This window comes from Triturus cristatus, chromosome 9 (genome assembly GCF_964204655.1).
Source record: "Triturus cristatus chromosome 9, aTriCri1.1, whole genome shotgun sequence".
In the NCBI taxonomy this organism is placed as follows: domain Eukaryota; kingdom Metazoa; phylum Chordata; class Amphibia; order Caudata; family Salamandridae; genus Triturus; species Triturus cristatus.
This window is the reverse complement of record NC_140592.1, coordinates 435,165,164-435,185,463: the sequence shown is the minus strand read 5'-3', so window position 1 is coordinate 435,185,463 and position 20,300 is coordinate 435,165,164. Positions and strand designations below refer to the sequence as shown.

The 20,300-nt window shown below is 44.1% G+C and overlaps 1 protein-coding gene across 2 annotated transcripts in view; it reads left to right on the top strand.

The window, feature by feature from the left end:
• Positions 1–9,697, top strand: part of LOC146798103 (C5a anaphylatoxin chemotactic receptor 1-like) — a 50,997-nt gene extending 41,300 nt beyond the window's left edge. For both annotated transcript variants that reach the window (XM_085627922.1, XM_085627921.1), the window contains exon 2: positions 8,520–9,697. In XM_085627922.1, the coding sequence (XP_085484048.1) occupies positions 8,534–9,607 (1,074 nt within the window). In that variant the 5' untranslated portion in view covers positions 8,520–8,533 and the 3' untranslated portion in view covers positions 9,608–9,697. The remainder of the gene's footprint in view (positions 1–8,519) is intronic.
• The last annotated feature ends 10,603 nt before the right edge of the window (positions 9,698–20,300 follow it).

Sequence of the window (20,300 nt, the reverse complement as noted above, 5' to 3'; positions counted from 1 at the left end):
TAGGCAAGTGGTAAGGCAGCAGAGACCCACTTCCTGGGATCTGGATTTACTCCTCTAGCACCCCATTCTAAGATATTGGCAGTTAGGCATCCACAAGTTGTCTTAACCCTAATGCGTTTTCCTAAGGCCCTCCTGATGAGGAGTCAAAACGCATGGAAACCATCCCCACAAACATGTTGTCCTCCACCTGCCATGATCTCAGATCTGTCAATAGTACTTGCTTGCGGGGGGCACTTGCATGTATTGTGGGACAGAGTGGCAGAATACTTGCCATCTGTCCCAGATGACACAAAGCCAACCATGCAACTTCTCATCATTGATGGCCAAGAGGCAGCAAAGTACTCTATTTCCTCAGGCCTGCATATAATCAAATATCTGGGTAGGGCAATTGGGACCGGTGTGTTGCTTCTAAGCCACACCTGGATTTGTTCCAAGGCCTTATCCTCAGACATCCATTAATCCTTGATGGACACAGCGTTTGACAGCTCTAGGCTGTTTGTAGCGATGCTGGACTTGCCCTTGGAAATGTTTAAGGAGAGCAAAGCCACTGCTTGCTCTGTAGGCCTAATTCAGCCGGTTCAGCAGGTCCCCCAGTGCTACCTTCTAACCAAGCCCAGGGAGTGTATGCTTGACAGGCAGTCACCCGCGAGTACATATGTACCTATAATGATTGCAGTTGGGCAGCCATTGTCCACTTTCTGGTGAGAGGTAAATGCAGATTTTTGGCAGTCTGAGATAGTATTTGTGGTCTCCTTTGGCCAACAGGCAACTTCCACGCAAGCAAGAGCAATAATGGTAGCTGAACAGACTGGCAGAGGTTGAGCAGGTCATTAGGGTAAACCGAGCCCAGGGGAAATGGAGAGAATTCAGTTGTAAGTACCCAGGGCATGGGTGGTAAAGGGGTCACCAGGGCCTGAAGCACTGTTTATGCCACACTGAGTGACCCAAGTAAAACATTGAAAGCAGGCCTGCCATTGCAGACTGCAAGAACAGTGCAAACTGCTCAAACTCAACTTTGCCCTCACCATGTGTGGCAAAGTCAATGCATTATTTTTAATACATGCCATAGGAAGAGATGGGAAAACTCTGTTTAGTCCACGATTCAAAAGGCATCCTTAGCCAAGGACGCCAAGTCCTTTTGGAAACAAGCGGCCTATTGGCTTAATGGTAGGGAACCAAAACTGGAGTATACAGTCCAACCTGAGGAATGGGTGACTCACTTTGGGAGGCTCTACGCTCAAGGTGACTGTGAGCAGGTGATACCACCAGGAGATTGGGGGGAAAACGAGGGTGAAGCAGTGGAGGACCTGGTGTTCTCCATGGAAGAAACCCAGGTGGCACTTTGTTCGAAGTATTGCAGCTAGAGACCCAGGACCTGATTGTATCCCAAATGATTTGTATAAAGAGGATCTAACTGCCCAAATCCCCTATAATAACATGATTACTAATGCAATATCAGCAGGAATGGACATTCCTCCCTCATGGATATAGCAGAGATTGTTCCAATTTTTAAAAAGGGTGTTGCAAGGAGTACAGGGGGGATCACGGAGCATCACATCTTGAGTCATCTACAAGCAGGTTTTCGTGCTAATATTAGCACGCTGGATCAGGTCTTTCGCTTCATGTGTATTTATTGGACGGAGGTTAACATTTGAGGAGGCAAACTATATATATGTAGATTTCATGAATTTATGAACTGCATTTGACCTGGTACCACGTGCAAAGCTGTGGAGAGTGTTGGTCGAAATGGGGCTGCCGCACCATTTATTAGAAATTTTAATTTGGCTTCACTCTTCAAACATTGCACAAGTTAGGTGAGGGGATAACATCCAACTCACTGAGCAATTCCCTGTCAACTCTGGAGTGAGACAAGGGTGCGTTTTAGCACCCACCCTATTTTCTCTTTTTATTAACGGTGTGATTGACTACCTAGACAATGATGGATGCGACGCACCAAAGGTAGGGGAGTGAAGAGTACCATCCCTACTCTTCGCAGATGATACTCTATTAATCTCCAAATCCCCCTTTGGTTTTCAAAAACTACTGAATAACTTTACTGATTTCTGTAAGGAGTATGGCCTGGTACTAAACGAGGCAAAAACCAAATATATGATTTTTTTGAAGGGGAACCCTAAGCAACCCAAGAGGCAGATGTATGTAGGAGCTAACCCCCTTGAACACGTTTTTGCATTTGATTATTTGGGTATCCACCTAACTTCAAATTTAAGTTGGGCATCACAAATTGAAAAATCCCAATTCTCATTAATTCAACAATCTGCCACCTAGGCAAGATACATAAAAAAACAGTTTCCAGGAGCGTGGCCCCAGCATTGGAATTATATAACACCAAAATATTGGGAGGAACCCCTATCGGGCTTAATTGTGGAGCACTGGAAACACCAACTTCCTTACTTGAGTAGAAAATAGGTTAATTCTATCAATGCTAAATCTCCCCACTAGCACTCCCCTGTTTTTAGACCTAGGTCAGACCATGTTACAGCATAAGATGGGCTATAAACAGTTAATGTTTTGGCACCGCCTGTGGTCGGTAAATTAACTTACTCCATATAGAGCAGACGACCGATCTACTAAAGCAACCCCAGGTCAACATTATCCCATGGTTTATCTGTATGAAGAATTTATTGAAGAGCCTTGGGATGGAGGAATACTGGTTTACCCCTTAAAACCTGAGTCATATCCCAAAATGTAGACTCAAAAAGACATATTGGGATACTATTATGGAGAAGGAGGCGAACAAACAGGTGGGTTCCCTGACCCACGATTTTAATAATTTTAAACTTGTCCCTTTTTAAGAGGAAAGTATTGATGAAATTATACCGCCGCTGGCACGGAAATTATTTATTCAATACCGTATTAAAACTTTGCCAACAAAAGTATTCTGCAAAAAGTGGTGTAGTAATCCCTCCGCTGACGATGAGCGCCCTGCATGCAACACTTCCCAGGTTCAATAGTCTACTTACTATTTTTTTGCACTTATTATAAAAACCTGCAGACTAAGTGGATTGTGCCATTATGTAGATTGGTAGGACCTGGTCACTATTTGAAGGTGATGAGAATCTTAGCCACTGATATGCGCAGGGTGGTGGTCTTTGGACAGGCCAGATTCTGCCATGCATTATGGATCAGGTGTTCCAAATGTATTGTACAGTTCTCCTAAATCTTTGTATAGGGCTACTTTTACTGACTTTTAACATTGTACTGTTTTTGGTTATTGCTGCATATTGCACCGTGCATATTATTTTTATTGTGTGTACTATCTTTTTTCTGTATGACACTTTGCACTTTATAAGATCTCTGTGATTGAAAATAAAGTATCTGAGGATGATGATGAATATATGCCAATCACACCTAAGGAAGGCCTTCTCAGCCCAGGTGGCAGGGTGCAATATTGTAAAGTTGTGAACATGTACGTGCAAGCTTATATGTCCCTAAAGTGGCCTTTACCATTAAAAGACACTATAAGTGATACACGGTCCATAGGATAACATTGTTTGGCACCTGGGCAGATCCGATGATGGCAGTTCGATTATGGTAGCAACTTAATATGTTGTGTTTGGTATCAAGTAATGTGCCTAAATCACCCCTGACATGAATCTGGTGTCAAGGACGATGTGCCGTGCACCCAGGGGGCTACCTTAGAGGTTACCCCAGCCTTTCCTGTGCTCTGGCTGCCATCTGGCACTTGCTGCTACCAGGACAGGTATTTGACCCCCTGCTAGGGGGTGTGAACTGTACCAGGAATCAGAAACAATAGATTGGACTGGAAGGAGGACACACCTCTCTCCCTGACAGGCTGACAGGCTGGCTGGAGAAATGTCACATCAAGGCTGTGAGCTTCAAAGGCTACACTGCCTGTGATATGGAACTAGGCTACCTTCCAAAGGAGGAAACAGCTCTGCACCAGTCACATTAGCACCCAGGCAGGCAGTAAAATTAGGTAGTCAGGAGGTGTACAGCCCCAGAAGGCTAGCCACACCTGTAGGTTTGGCTACCTGGTCTGTACTACTGAGGAAGACTTCTGCCATTTTTTAAAGTGGTAGAAAAGAGGTAGAATAGTGTATACTGGGTAGAAAAGATGGCCCACCCATGAATGTGGTCACCTCAGGGGCAGATTAGCTGCAGGGCTAGTAGCCCATCATCCACCTGCACTCACACCACTAGCACCCATAAATCTAGGATACAAGGGTCACCTCTGATACCAGAACCACAGTTCTGATCTGATTTGCAACAATGACAAAATAAGAGCCCCTTGTCTGCGACAACAGGAACTGCACAAATCAAAGGCGTGATACTATGCACCAGAGACAACATTCCCGGCACTGCACGAATAATGCTTGTCCTGGACCAAAAATCAGTTTGCCAAGACAGAGAGACCCTTTTGAGAGCCAAAGGCATCACCAGACTCCCCTGGACTAGTAGCACTAGTCCTCTGGAACTACAGGTAAAAACAAAATACGGGAATGGAAGAATCGCTGGCCATCCTTGGCCATAGGGCCCTCACAGGGATCGCCCAGAAGTAGATGTTCCTGTACATTGTTGGAAATGTAGTCCTCACCTCCTCAAAGTTTTCAGGAGGCTATTGTGTTATGTCCAGGACATCTTGACGTCAAATTAACTTTCTACTGGGCTTACCGGAGCCAATGCGTGTTGGTCGCTACTCCGGCAACCACCCCCTTTACTCGACGATCACTTCAACAGAACCCTGCTAAACCTTCTTCTGACATTAGGAGATGCTTTGTTGTCAACTTTTTGCACCCTGTTCTCCACCAGTGACTGTTTCACAGAGAGTAGTCTGCTGTAATAACGTCCTTTTCCCACCCCCGCATGGATGGCTCGATGTATCCATCTGGCCTTCCATTCCAACCTTGAAAGCAGAGTTCAACAAGATGAGCAGAATAAGGGCTCTATTCTCTCAAAAAGAAGTCGCGTTGACTTCTTCCCGGGAAACATTTGTCCTTCACGTAGCAAACACCCGCACTGAGGTGCAAGCGCTTTTGAATACTGATCTCCCACTTCATTTTGGGACCCTGATTCAGACTATCTTTAATGCCTCGTCAACAAGTGGCATAGCTCATTTTTTAAAAATTGGGGGCTCCGGCCTTGTGACCTCTTTTCAAACTATTTTTGGTGTGATCTCGGCCTTTTTTCATTCAATTTTTTCCAGCGTCTTCGGAGGTCTCCCTTTACTTCTCGCCCTCATAGCTGGAATACTTTTGTTGATCTGCGCCCTGCGCTATGGATGCACAACTTGCGTCACAAGACAACATGTCCCGGCTGCTCCATCTTCGAACCGGATGCTTGAATACTATGGCACTTTACCACTGGCTACTCTAAGCATAGCCTATGGATTGTCCTTCCGGTTTCCCTACTTTACTTGTGTGCAGCCCGTCTTTCATTGCCTAGATTGTCCGTTCCATTGGGCTCTGGATTTGTGTCTGTCGAACTCGGTTTCTCCTGCCCCGGATTATGATCGGCTGATGAGCCCCTTAGTGGCTCATGAGTTGGACTGTTCTGGCGTCGGGATTATGGCCTGTGGAGCAGCACACGGAGTCCTTGGGAATTGGGACATCGGAACGGCTGTGATTGACTTCTTAGCAGGAAGTTATCTTGAAGAACACGCCAGTTGTCCTCGTCTGGTACTGGAGGCTCCGGTGGTTGAGGAGCATGTATGTTCCTTCCCCGTCCTGAACTGGATGGCAGATAATTTTGCGGAACGTTCCAATGATTTCCTCTTGGAAGCTGTCGCAACTTATTGTGCTTATACATTGATGGATTGACTTTGCACTTTAATTTCGTCCTACATCTGTTAATGAGTTTTCTTTTTAATCCTTTACATGGGTTTTTTCACTCCTTTTAAATTTTTTCTTCTTTATTTTTTGTTCTTCGAACTTTTTCACTTACCTTATATGGACTTACAGTTCATGCCCTTGGTTCCGTTCTATCAAACTTGAACTCTGCGTTCTTGCAAGTGCGCCCCTACTGGTTAGTGGTCCAATCAAGGGGGGGTGTAGTGAAGATTGTTATCTACATATGTACAATGCTAAGTTAGCACAACCCCGTTAGATGTTAGAAAGCCATCTTGCCGCTTTTGCTGCTTTTGCACACGACACTGTAGTCACATGTTATTAAATTGAGAAATGCTTACTCGACTTCGCTTCACATGAGAACTGTCTGTTGTTAACATCCCAAACAGTGAGCTGCGACCTTGGTCTGTACACAGTGTAAAGAAACAGTCTGGGTCGCTAGACGGTGCATGTTGTTGAGTTCAGGTTGATCGGCCCACTAGTTTAGCCATAACACGTACGCAGCTGCAAATACCTGAAAGTTGGGTGCTTTTAATATTGCAGTGTTACATGTTTTCATTACATTCGGAAGAAGAGCTTTCCCAGGAGCAGAGCATAGCTGATCCTGTAATGTGAACTCACTGAGCTGATCTTTACGGTATGGGGTTCCCCATTCAAGCCTAGAGACCTTTTACTAGTCTAATAATAATATTATTAGTTTGCTAGAGAAAGGAAGGTGGCTAAGATCCACTATCATTTTATTATGATTACTCCTTTCATTTTCTATGGTATTGTAACTATACTGATGGTTTTGATTTTAATCGTTTGTCTGCTTATGTTAGCCAAACTGCTGCATCTTAGGACACGAGGTTTATAAAATAAACTCTTTAAACTTTTACCGTGTCTCTGTTTATTCTGTTGTGGACTGGTATGAGAATAATTACGAAAAGGTATTTCTGATTCCCACCATTCCTGAGAAATATACTAAGTCGCTTGTTCTGGGTTGTCTATACATTGGGACTGCCGAGCTAAACCTTGGATAACCAATGGGACACTGATGCTGGCCGGATAAGGGGTTCTGGGTTCTGAGGTGAGTTTTTGGTACACCACAACTCACTGAGGGCCTGGGTTCCTGCGCATAGTTCTGTGCATAAGCAGAATCCCTGCAACAGTAAGAGGTAAAACCAGCTGTCCCACAGCTCCTGCTTCAGCACCAAGGACAGCCAGGACAACTCTGCACCCAGGCTTCTCGAGCCAGGTAAAATTGAACTGATGGTCGTGGCTTGCTCCTGGGACCCGCAACATCCTTACCCTGCTTGGTCTCCACGCAACTCAACCTGCAAGTGATTGATTGTCACTACCACTATTTCCCATTGACCGCAATGCAAATGTTCTGCAGTGGTGAATTTCTGAAATTTATGTTTTCTTCAAAAATTCATAAATCTGTTTATATGTATTTGAACCCGTTCATTTTGGTGTCTAAATTAAGATAGGGATGTGCTTTATTTTAATAAATTGGTACTGGATTTCTTGCGAGTCATGTCAATTACTTATCGTCCATGTTGGTACTCTGAAATGTTTAACACATGTTCCTCTAGTAAAGCCTGACTGTGCCTTGCCACTCTGCGAGGACTGGGCTAAGGATTTATTATTGTGAATCCAGGGACTACTTCTGGGGTATTGTGAGAGTATTACATGGGGAAGCTTAACCAGCATCACTACATATTGCTCTTCCTTCCTACATTGCTACATTATATTAAGACTAAGGACTCTAACTTTGTTGCCTTACCTATCTACTATTCTAACTCTAACGGATCCACAATGAAGCATCCAGAATGCTACTTTCTACAAAACAACAACCAATAATACTTCAGCACAACATATCACATTAAATCAAAACAGAGCACTCAAGAAACAAAACACCTAAAAACAAAGGACCTCATTTAGAGTTTGGCAAAAACTGGATACCTGCCGTAAATCTGCAGATGTCCCTACCTGTCCACCTCACAGTTCGCTTGCCTCATTTAGGTGGTAAGATTGTTGGGTTCTGACCACAGAGCCCCATCCAGTTCCAACCTTGAAAATTCCAGCAATAATAACATGTATCATAAAATACCAGAAAAAAACTAATTGTTTGTAGTTTTTAACCTCAGCATTGGCTATATCTTCCTTAAAAAACAGGATGATTACATTTATCTAGCAAGAGTTAGGCTTAAACAAAAGTGATAGTTATATCGAGACTTAAGCTACTTCAACTCCAAGACATATGAAATAAAATCTATTCCCACTGTTATTACCAAGTACCCAATGAGATCCCAGATGGACAGGCCTAATAGACAATAGGGAGCAGTGTCTTTTAAAGGCCAGTGATGCTTTCAAATTTTTGATCGTGTACCAGGCTCTTTTTGAAATGCGACCATCTCTGTTCAAGCGCTAGTGGTGTTTGAGGGGCACATTTGTGGTGAAAATATCCAGAGATCCCTTTAAGTCTCTCCAGTTTACCAGTTATATTTCGTCGGTAGGATAATATTCATATTCAAAGATAAAGGTACAAATCTCAGGATGGACCTTGAGGGCTTTTTAGCAGGAAGAATCAATCTCTTTGGCTAATGCTCCCCTCATTCCCTTTCTCTCCAATTTGTTATGTATTTCTTTGTTTGAGACCAGCTGTAACCTGAAAAATTCTAAAATATGATATTTTCTTTTTCTGTGCAGGAAAGAAGTATACCATGGCATACGTTACCGAAGTCTATGACGACTATGAAAATTGGCTCCTCCATCAAAATGAAACTTTATCCAATGTTACTGCCATTAATCTTCCAAAAATAAGGTCTCAAATCCACCTTCCAGTGGTTTCCATTGTGCTTTACTGCCTCATCTTCTTTCTCGGGGTCCCCGGCAACTTAGCTGTTATCTGGATCATTGGATTCAAGGTGAAACGCACAGCAGGCAACATCTGGTTCCTCAATCTCTCTATTGCTGACCTCCTGTGTTGCCTGGCCTTACCATTCGTCATCACAAAGCACGCAATGGACCTCCACTGGCCCTTTGGAACCATGGCGTGCAAAGTAATCCCTTCCCTTGCCCTTCTAAATGCATATGCCAGCATCCTCATCTTGGCCATGATCAGCATTGATCGTTTGATTCTTGTTATGTGGCCTATCTGGTGTCAGAACAAGCGGACCATAACCAAAGCATCAGTGGCCTGTGTGGCAGTCTGGTCTGTGGCCCTCCTCCTGACCAGCCCTTCTTTCATCTTTCGTGGCCTTTCCTCTCATGTGTACAACGCCAAAGTGACGTGTGACCTTACGTATGGGCGCTGGCACAGTCTTGAAAGGTTTATTAGTATCTTTCGATTTGTGTTGGCATTTCTTATTCCTTTACTGTTCATTACCATCTGCAACTGTCTGATCTTTGTGAAAGTCCAAAGGAGTTGGCATTCACGCTCAAATAAGACGCTTAAGGTGATTCTCACTGTGGTATTTAGCTTTTTTGTGTGCTGGTTCCCTCATCAAGTCGTACTCCTCATCTTGGGACTATACCCTCCACGTTCTCACCTCTACGAGCAAACATACAAGTTACATTCCTTCGTGGTGGGACTGGCATACATCAACAGCTGCATCAATCCCATCATTTATGTCATAATGGGCCATGACTTCAAAGATCAGTTCAAAAAGTCCTTACGAAAAGGACTCATCCGAGTCTTGGCAGAGGACTACAGTCAAGTTAGGGCAAGTGATGCCAAAGTTAGATCAAAAGCACCATCTGGAGAGGAGAAGTCAGTAGATTCTTCTGCCTTGTGATTGAATAGTCTGATTTTTATTAATAAAGATTGAACATTTGGAGAAGTGTTTGCTGGTCGACAATTCCCTTGGCAAATGGAACAAATTGACAGAGTGTCAAGGAGTGGTGGATGGAGAGGAAATGGGGTAAACACTTCAAGCTGCAAATGGGGCCAAATTAGCACTTTTTCTATTAGTACTGCATCAGGATCTGTGCAGTCTCCACAGCGGGGGGAACAAATTACCAAAAGCGGTCACTTTTGTAGTCCTTACAAACAATAACAGCTAGGAGCTCACGTCATTTACTCTCCAAGGTACCACTGCAGAATTACCATCTTTAAAGGCAGCACTCTAGCAGTTGGAGCACCAATTTCCTTGCCCTCACTACCTGAAAAGCAAGGAAATCACTCTTTCAATTGCACTATGCCGTGGGTGCCCGAAGTGAACACGTCATTTGGGCACCATAGGCAAGTCCATCTATGTCCGTCCGAGTCTATATCGCACAAAGTGCTTCAGGGACCCTGGCTCCTCCCTCCCCCAGAACACCCATTGGAAGATATACTCCAGAGAGGAATTATTTACTATTTATCTGCAAGGCACACAGGGAAACTGTTTATCCCTTGATCCCAGTAGCATTACCAACGGCCAAATCTCACGCTGTCAAGATCGTAGGGCTTCGCTAATCTTCAATTAGAAATCTACTTCACTAACAAACGCCACCAACTGGGAGCATAACTCCAAAAACATCAGAATCTGCTGTGCCTTGGTCAATGCAAGGTCCTTAATTAAAAACACAGTAGAATTTGCTGACTTTATAGACAATGACAAAGTAGACCTGGCATTTGTAACCAAAATCTAGTTAGATGCCTTATCAAGCCCAGCTCTAGTATTAGCTATTCCCCCAGGATACTCCTTACTTAAACTGGGCCATCAAAGCAGGAGATGAGGGGGTTTAGCAACCATGCACCCAAAAACACAGACCAACCTCTTTTTTACCAATTCCTGCCCCAGACTGTGAAGCACCCTCATTCAAGACTGAATTCACAAAAGTCAATCCTTTAACGGGTTACTTCTTTATTGTCCTCCAGGCCAGATGGCCTCCTTTGAGAAAACTATTTGCAAAATGATGAAACTATACCTTCATTTGGCGAACGTTGCTGTTTTTATAATTTCAACTTCCACTTAGAAGTTTCTGATGACAAACACGCAAGCCATTTAATAGATTCCATGGCTAGTATGAGTCTAACCCAGCTCACTCGAGAACACACTCACAAAGCAGCCACACCCTGGAAGGTATCTTCTCGAATAATTGAGCTCTCTCGGTAACCACTACACTCCCCTTAATGTGTTCAGACCACAAGGTCGTCATGCTCAACCTATCATTCACTAACTTTCGGCCCGTAAACAAAATTTAAGGCACACACAAAAAACCTGAGCCTGGCATAGACTGGAACCATCTCAGCTCAACCAGTTTCTAGCCCTAATGTCCAGAAGGACTTAGACAACACTACATCTAACTACACCAACTGGGTGTTTTCAATGGTGGACAAATTGGTTCCCCAAAAATCATTAAACAGTCACAGAGATAAAACAGCAGCCCCTTAGTTTAAAAAAAACTCCAATTAAAACAAATCTGTTGCCAACCGGAACGTAGATGGTGAGACAAATATAACCCCAACATAAAACAAAAATACAAACAACTCATTTCAGTACATGAAAACATGATACAGGAAGAAACAACTTTGTATTTCTCTGTAAGAATAACATCTGTACAAAAAGTCAGGGATAACTCTTTTTCGAACAATTCTATCCCTAACTAATCCCAACAATACTGACCTGACAATAGGCAACCAATCATTCTGTGATGATAAATCAAATTCTTTTTAGCAGAACAAGGTAGCAAATGTCTACAATAAGTTTGCATCTAACAAGGATTGCAACCAAAACTCTAACAAATCTCCCCATGCACCTCCAATTAGCAATTCTCCCCTCTCACACCTGAACAAGTCAGCAAACTACTTGACTCAGTCAAATCCGGATCGCCCAATGACCCGTGCCTCCCAGCAACAGTACAGATGGCTTTAGAGACTGTAGTACCCTACCTCACAGAGATCTTTAGCAAGATGTTTAAGGTTGGATAAAAATCTGGAAAACTGCATCCATTTTACCCCTCCTTGAAACTAACAGCTACCGTCCAATATCCTGCCTCCCATTTCCATCCCAAGTGGTGGAGAAGTCTGTAAATAGGGAACTTATCTCCTTCCTGGAAAACAACTATGTAGTAGGACTTTACCCAGTTTGGTTTCAGAAGTGGGCATATTATGGAGACAGCTCTTATTGACAGCACAGAGAAAATTAGAACCTGCATCAATCAGGGAGGTAAAGCTGTCCAGATCCTTCTTGACTTATCAACAGAATTCAAAACTGTCATCCCCAAGGTCTTACTCAACCACCTAAACAATTTAGGAATAAAAGACATAGCTCTGGCTAAACTCCTATCATTTCTCTCTGGCAGAAAACAGCACATCTCCCTTAGTAGATATGTCTCTACCTCTTTCTCCATACCTTATGGTGTACCCTAGGGGTCATCTTTGAGACCAATGCTGTTTAAGATTTATATTACACCTCTTGCAAGTTTGATTAGATCATTTGGTTTCTCCCTGGTTTCGGATGCTGATGACACACAAATCATTATCTCGGTCTCCAGTGATATGCATGAAACAGCAGCAAGATTTGACAGTTGCTTGGAAGAGGTAGGGAGATAGATGAAACAAAATGACCTAAAGTTAAATTCAGGAAAAACCGAGGTCCTCCTTTTCGGCAACAAACCCACCTTTCGGTCCTCTATCTGTTGGCCACAGAATCTAGGGACCCTCCTGGCTCCGGTTAAGAAGGTCAGAAACCAGGGCATCATGTTTGATGACAAACTGACTTTCGGAGTACAGGTGAACATGCTCACTTCCTTCGCATTCAACATCCTCAGAACAATTTTAAAAAGGCTTTCTTTCGTTCCCCATGAGCTCCAAATATTTGTGGCCATTACCTTAGTCCAATCAGAAATCGGTATCTTTTATTTCAACATGCAACAAAGACTGCTAAGAAAGCTGCAAACACTACAGAACACAGCTGCTCGAATGCTGCTTGAGATTCCAAAGTTTCAGTCAGCTTCTCAGGCCCTCCACAAATTTCACTGGCTGCCCGCAAAAAAGAACATCACCGTAAAAGGCCCTATGTATTGCCAGAAGGCCCTATCAGTCAGGGCAATAGACCTAAATACTTTAAAAAGAACCGTCAATGGTACACCCCTACAAGAGCACTACACTCCTTCTTGACCAAAAGCACTGCAAGCTGGCAAATTGCGGTGGCAGGAGTTTAATTGGGCCCGCCTCCCTCTATACCTTAAATCACAGACCACCCTGCTCAAGTTCAGGAAGGACCTAAAGACTTGGCTCTTTACTAGCCAATCTTAACCCAGTCCTCCTCCTTCTTCCCCACAGAAATCCGTAAGCTCCATGATTTTTAGAGCCAAGATGCATTTGGTCATTTGTGCATTTGTGTGCTTTACAAAAATAAATCAACATTAGCAAGGTTTAAAGTAATTAACAAGTGAAGCAAATGTGGGAAACCTGACAGTAATACCAATACATTTAAATGAGTAAGTTAGTTGACTTCAATATCCCTATGGAGTAAGGGGCGTGACTTCCAGTGGTGCATCAGGTGCAGTGGCAGCAGGACCCAGAGGCCCAAGTAACCCACAGAACCCTGATTATTGCTGTACCTTATAATTCAAGCAGCAGCCAGGAGGTAATTTCCTTCCTTGTATTAGGGCCCATGACACTCAAGCTACATTACTGCTAAGGAGCATTTTGCACCCGCAGTGAATACACTTATGCTAGCTAGTGGTTAATACATTGTATACATGAGCAACATCTTTGAAGCCGAATCACAATGTGAAAAGGATCTTGGCAAGCATGCGCTAATTAAAAAAAATTGTGCTTGTGCGAACTCATATACATTTTTCTGCTACTTGTTTAATGAATGAGATCGAAATCTTGTGCTGTTGCTGATACAGATCAAAGGTTTATTAGGTATGATGTGTAATTACAGAGGCACATAAATAAATGTTGTATCCTAGCTGTATGGTAGTTTATGTCACCCATCGCTCCACCAGTGGAATTCTGTAAGAATGATGTAATACAGAATGTTTGTGTCTGGAAACAACAGTTGGAGAAGGGCTGAGCAGCTTGCTGGCTGCTCCTGGTGGGGCTAGTCCTGGACTTAACTACTGGGCATGTAACTACTTCAATAAATATACCTGAAACTCTACATCCAGCCTGGAGTCAGTTACTACAATTTTATGGCGACGAGTTGAAGCAAAGAATCTGCGTGTGCTACCTCTAAAGGCCTTCATTTTCAAGTCTGGAGTATCAGAGAACCTACTCTCAAGTTGAAACAACTCCTCAATCTACAGCTACGTGTATTCAACCAATTGGCACACCACAGCCCCCCCCCCAGTGACCTCCACATCGGTCGCCCTCTATGCTACAGTGCCAGCTCCTTTCTAAACTGCAGCTCAAGTCTGTTCCTGCTGTCCCTACAGTGTCTGTTTCAGCTACAGCCCAAGCCTGTCTCCATTACAGCTCTAGTCTCTGAATGCTGTTCTTACAGTGTCTCAAAAAGTCTGTTCAAGCTGTTCCTACAGCATCTCAAAAGGTCTGTTCTTGCTGTCCCTACAGTGTCTCAAGAACTCAGTTCCTGCTGTCTTTACAGAGTCTCTGCAACCAAGGTAATTGGTCTGCCTTTTGTGCAGAGTGAGTTGTTCCTGTCTACAGTACCTCAAGCTGTCTGAGTTTCTGCCTCCTCTGTGGAGTGAGATATTTCTGTTTTCAACAACCCTGCTTTTCTGTGAGTTCATTTACGTCTTCCTATTGTCTGGACGCTGCTCAGCGAGAGCTACTTCTGTATTTCAGTCCCTACAGCTTTCCAATGAATTCAAGTTAATATTTGTCTTTTATTGCTGGGTTTGTGTGAGAAACTATACATAACGATCTGCTGATTTATCGTGCTCTTCACTGGCGGTGTCTGGCAGAGTGAAGTCTCGAGGCTGTGCGTGTTTGTCACACAGCATAATTCACACGTGGCAAGGTGAGCCTTATTTTGTCATTAATTTATGGTCTACTTTGAGACCTGACTTTAACTGCCACTTTCAATTTCAAAATCCAACTCGGCATGGGGCAAGCATTGCTTGCGCATTTATGCGTGTCAAAGGTAGCTTGCGCCCACCTACCTCCTTCTTGATTCCATCTGAGGATCCTCTATGACGTTTTCCTTTTCGAACCACAGTTCACTACTGTGCAACGTTGGGCTGCACGTCTTTGCCGCAAGCCACCCAGCGCAGTCGTCCCTGCGTGCCGCCATCTTCTCTTGTCTTCACTCCGCTCTTTGCATCTCATCGGACGCTTCCCTGGGAAGATGACTCCTGCCACAGACTGCTTCAGAACATGGACACTCTTGGTGCCGTCTACCACGTATAACTGTTTGACGTTTGTCTACGCATAAATTTGTTTTCACACACAAGGTATATTTTTATTGCGTTGCCTTTGGTCTATGTTTATTTTGGAGATGACTTTGACCAAGCGTGTTTTAAAGACACTTTGTTCCTCAATATGGTCATTCTTCCGCCATGTGCTATTGCTTGTTTGTTTGGATTCTTAATATCTGGGCGCACAGAAGCTACATACACAGTATGTTTTCTCCTATGCTAAAATGACCGTTAGGCAGCACGGTCAGTGGCTTTTACATTACAGTTTACTTTGCAGGCTGTCATTGGTCTGCGCAAGTTGGGGTCTCTCACTCTGCTCATGTGAGGCTTTCGCTCACAACATGTCTTTACACTGAGGTCTCAGTCCTTACGTTTTGGAACACTGCTAGCGACCTTTGCCATGCTTATGTCTTACTGTTACCCTTCATAGGGTGTTGTGACGTTTCAAGTCACATCACTATAGTACTACGTTTTTGCCTCTACCAAGGATGTCTGTACACTTACCTCTCACTGTGCACAATGTCTGTTTACTACAGTGCATGTTTTTTTTGTTTGCTTCTAGGTTTGAGTCCTGATGGTTTTGCTGTCACCACAGTGCACAACAATGGACCTCCACATGGTCATCTTTTCTCGTTCTGTTAACCTACGACAACTTCGACGAAGACAACCAACACACTGAACGCTCACCAACCACCCCCGATACCCTGAAGCCAGCAATCAACAACTGGACAGCCCTCACCACTGAAGATGATGAAGTCAATCCACTCCGGGGCCCCCACGGACCCCTGCCCCCACCACATTTTCAACAGAGCCACCGACACCATCGCACCCATGCTCTGCCACACCATCAACTGCTCCCTGGCAACTGCCTCATTCCCTGATGACTGGAAACACGCTGAGATCAACCCCCTCCTGAAGAAACCCTCGGCGGACCCCACTGACCTCAAAACCTACAGACCCATCTCCCTGCTCCCGTTCCCAGCGAAAGTCATCGAGAAAGCCATCAACAACCAACTCACCACATTCTTCGAAGAGCACAACATCCTTGACTCCTCCCAATCCGGCTTCAGAAAAAAACACAGTACGGAAACCGCCCTCCTCGCTGCAACGGACGACATCCCTACCTTACTGGACAAAGGAGAAACAGCAGCCCTCATCCTCCTTGACCTCTCAGCGGCGTTTGACACGGTCTCTCACCGCACCCTAATACGCAGACTCCACGATGCAGGGATCCAAGACAAGGGCCTCGACTGGATCCGCTCCTTCCTCTCCGGCAGAACACAGCGGGTCAGACTCCCCCCTTTCCTCTCAGACCCTACACCTACCACCTGCGGATTCCCCCAGGGGTACTCCCTCAGCCCTACGCTCTTCAACATCTACATGGCTCCGCTCGCCCCCATCGTCAGAACCTACGGACTCAACATTGTGTCATACGCAGACGACACCCAACTCATCCTCTCCCTATCCAACGAACCCAACACCGCCAGATACATCTTTCGAGAAGGCATGGAAGCCATCGCCAAATGGATGAAAAACAGCTGCCTACAACTAAACACCAACAAAACGGAAGTACTCATCATGGGCCCAAACCCAGACGCCTGGAATGACACCTGGTGGTCCCCCACCCTCGGAAGCCCGCCTACCCCCACGGACCACGCACGCAACCTGGGAAACATCCTGGACTCAGAGCTCAAAATGGACCGCCAGATCAACTCCGTCTCGTCCTCCTGCTTCCACACCCTCCACCTCCTACGTAAGACCTTCAAATTGATCCCCCTCGAACACAGAAAGACCGTCACTCACGCCCTGGTCACCAGCAGGCTCGACTACAGCAATGCACTCTATGCCAGAATAAACAAAAACCTCACCCGCAAGCTACAGAACATCCAAAACGCCACCGCAAGACTGGTCCTCAACCTGCCAAGACACTGCCACATCTCCCAGCACCTGCGAACACTCCACTGGCTCCCCATCGAAGCAAGAGTCACCTTCAAGATGCTAACCCATGCTCACAAGCCCTCCACGACACCGGACCAGCATACCTGAACAGCCGACTCAAATTCCACACACCCAAAAGGACCCTACAAACCGCCCAGCTCTCCTACGCAGTGGTCCCCCGCACCAGAAAGACCAGATCGGGAGGCCGCTCATTCTCCTTCCTCGCAGCCAGAGCCTGGAACGACCTTCCGCTCCACCTCAGACAGATAACATCGCTCCCTGTCTTCGCAAGCAACCTCAAAACCTGGCTCTTCGACAGACCCCGTCCTTGATGGACTGGAACCTGTGAACCCCCGCCCCACACCCCCAGCGCCTTGAGACCCTTACGGGTGAGTAGTCGCGCTTAACAAACACCTGATTTGATTTGAGGGTGTGCCTTACGGGCATCACACCCATTGTTACAGTGCACAATGTTTTACCTCAAAGTACACGAGGTGTTTTGCGTGGACTGTAGTCTCGCTCTTACAATGCACAATTCTTGACCTCTCCATGAGGTGTGTCTGTTGGGTCTTCTCCCATCGTTAAGTGCATACCATTTGACCTCCACTAGAGGTGTCTCGCATGAGTCATTTTCCCATTGCTTAGTGCATGTTTTCTGTACCTTTCCACGAGGTATGTCCTTACACATGGTGCACAACATGTGACCTCAATTCGAGGTGTTTTCGCTCTTGTACTCACTCACATTCATTTATACCCTTTTCTCAAGTTTCTTAAGGTGTGTAGTGTGAGTTGTACTCTGTTTCTAATAGTGCACAACATATTAATCTCCACTTGAGATTGCCTTTGCAAATTCGAATTGTTACCCTTTTGGGTGTGAAGTTTGGGTTCTAGTCCCATTTCTACAGTGCATGGGTTATGCCACACTGGGTGTTTTATGCTTCTTGTCTCGTCTTTAACTTTTTAACCCAGTGCTCTTTACAATTTTGTGTTAATTTTTCCTATTTGTGATGGGGAAGTATGTGTAATCATTTGTATTTCTCTGCTTCTCTGTTTTCTTGTTTCCTCCTGCTTTGACTTGCTTTCGCATACCTTTCTGGCCAATGGGTGTGCAGGTCATAGTCATTGATGGTTTCTCCTTCCACTCTTTCTTTTCTTTGGTTATATAAGAAGGGAGGATGGGTAATGGTTCATCTTTATCTGTTTTGTTCTAAATTCTATTGTCTCCCACTTTCTATGGGAGGATGGGTAATAGGTTATCTGTATCTGTTTTGTTCTTAATTCTATTGTCTTCCACTGCTCTTCTTGTCCCTCTCTGATATCTCTACTCTTTTCCGTTCATTTAGCTTCTATTTTCTATCTAAGTCCACTACGGTGTTCTTTTCTTTTTTCCTTTTTGGAAGAAAAGAGGATAAGTTGTATCCTAGCTGTATGGTAGTTTATGTCACCCATCGCTCCACCAGTGGAACTCCACAGTTGGAGAAGGGCTGAGCAGCTTGCTGGCTGCTCCTGGTGGGGCTAGTCCTGGACTTAACTACTTCAATAAATATACCTGAAACTCTACATCCAGCCTGGAGTCAGTTACTACAATAAATGATGAGGAGCCATATCATGATGCAGTTTTCTTGCACAGCACAGAGCCAAGCTCCTGCTTCTTTGCTTTATTTTCAGATAGGAACGGATTCTGAGCTGTACTATCTGAAAATACAGCACTAACTCAAATAAATATTTGATTAAGTGAATTCACTTTCACTTTGCAGGCACATAACACAGGCAGTTGACTCTATGCTGCACTTAAAAAACAGATCATGATACGGCCCCCATATGTTTAAGCCTTGACCTTTGTTGCTTTTCTCCCCTGTAATTTCTCTTAAATGATCATAGACTGTGTAGCCCCTTTACAAACAATGATCCTTAATACCCTCTTATCTCAAGTACCAGGCCATGCAACTTCCAGTCCATTGTTATGTCTGGCGTTAGCCAAGGTCATTTGATTATACTGAAATAATAATTATAACATACTTATTTAGCTGGCTTTCAGCTGCCTCTCTTCACCCATTGGTCTGTTGTTGTGTCATTCCCATTGGGCTCCCGCCCACTACAGCATACAGCATGGGGGAAATGGGTGAGCCTACTTAAGCTTCTGGTTGATGCCAATTTTAGTGACTGCATTTTGCTCCTTCACATGGTGCATATCCACACACTAGGAGTTCCCTTTAGTTTCAGTGTTGCCTGATGCAATTGTAGGGCCCATTTGAAGTGAGCACAGGGCTCATTCCATATTTATCAGTTCTTATCTCCTTCCGAAGCTGTTATAAAGTCCTTTTGAAGTTGACTGCTGCTATTTCACAGTTTACCATATTTTGTTCCTAGACTTGGTTTTACCAAAGGTTCTTTGATAAGCTTTGCCCAGGAAGAAAACAAAACTTTATGGTGTTTAATTTGCAGCACACTTGTAAAAGATTGATCTAAACATAAATGCAGTGTAATTTGTGTTTTAGTATTCAAAATTTTAGAAAGGGAACTTTCTTTCTTTCTTTCTTTCTTTCTTTCTTTCTTTCTTTCTTTCTTTCTTTCTTTCTTTCTTTCTTTCTTTCTTTCTTTCTTTCTATCTTTTTTCTTCATCCCTTCTTTCTTTCTTTTCTTCTTACTTTTATGTCTACTTTCTATTTTTCTTTATTTCTTCTTTCTTTCCTTCTTCCTTTATTTTTGTACTTCTTTCCTTCTTACTTTTATTTTTGCCTGCGTCCTTCTGTCTGTTTTACCTATATTTTTTCATGCTTTCCTTCTTTTTGCTGTCTTTCTTCTTCTCTTTCTTGCCTTCTTTCCTTTTTTCTTTCTTTCCTTCTTTCCTTTTCAATCTCCCTTCCTCTCTTTCTTTCTTTCTTTCTTTCTTTCTTTCTTTCTTTCTTTCTTTCTTTCTTTCTTTCTTTCTTTCTTTCTTTCTTTCTTTCTTTCTTTCTTCCTTATCTTATTTCTTCATTTCTACATTCTTTCTTTTTGTCTTCTTTCCTTCTTCCCTCCTTGCTTCCTACTTGCCTTCTTTCCTTCCTTCCCATTTGTCTCCCTCCCTTCTGTTTTTTTGTGGCCAAACTTCCATCCTTTTTGGCCCTGCTTCCTTCCTTTTCAGTCTGCTTTCCTTTCTTTTTTCCTCGCTCCCTTCCCTTCTTTCTTGCCTTCTTTCTAATAGGCAAGGCTCGTAGCCAATGCCAGACCAATGCCTTTATTAAGTATGTG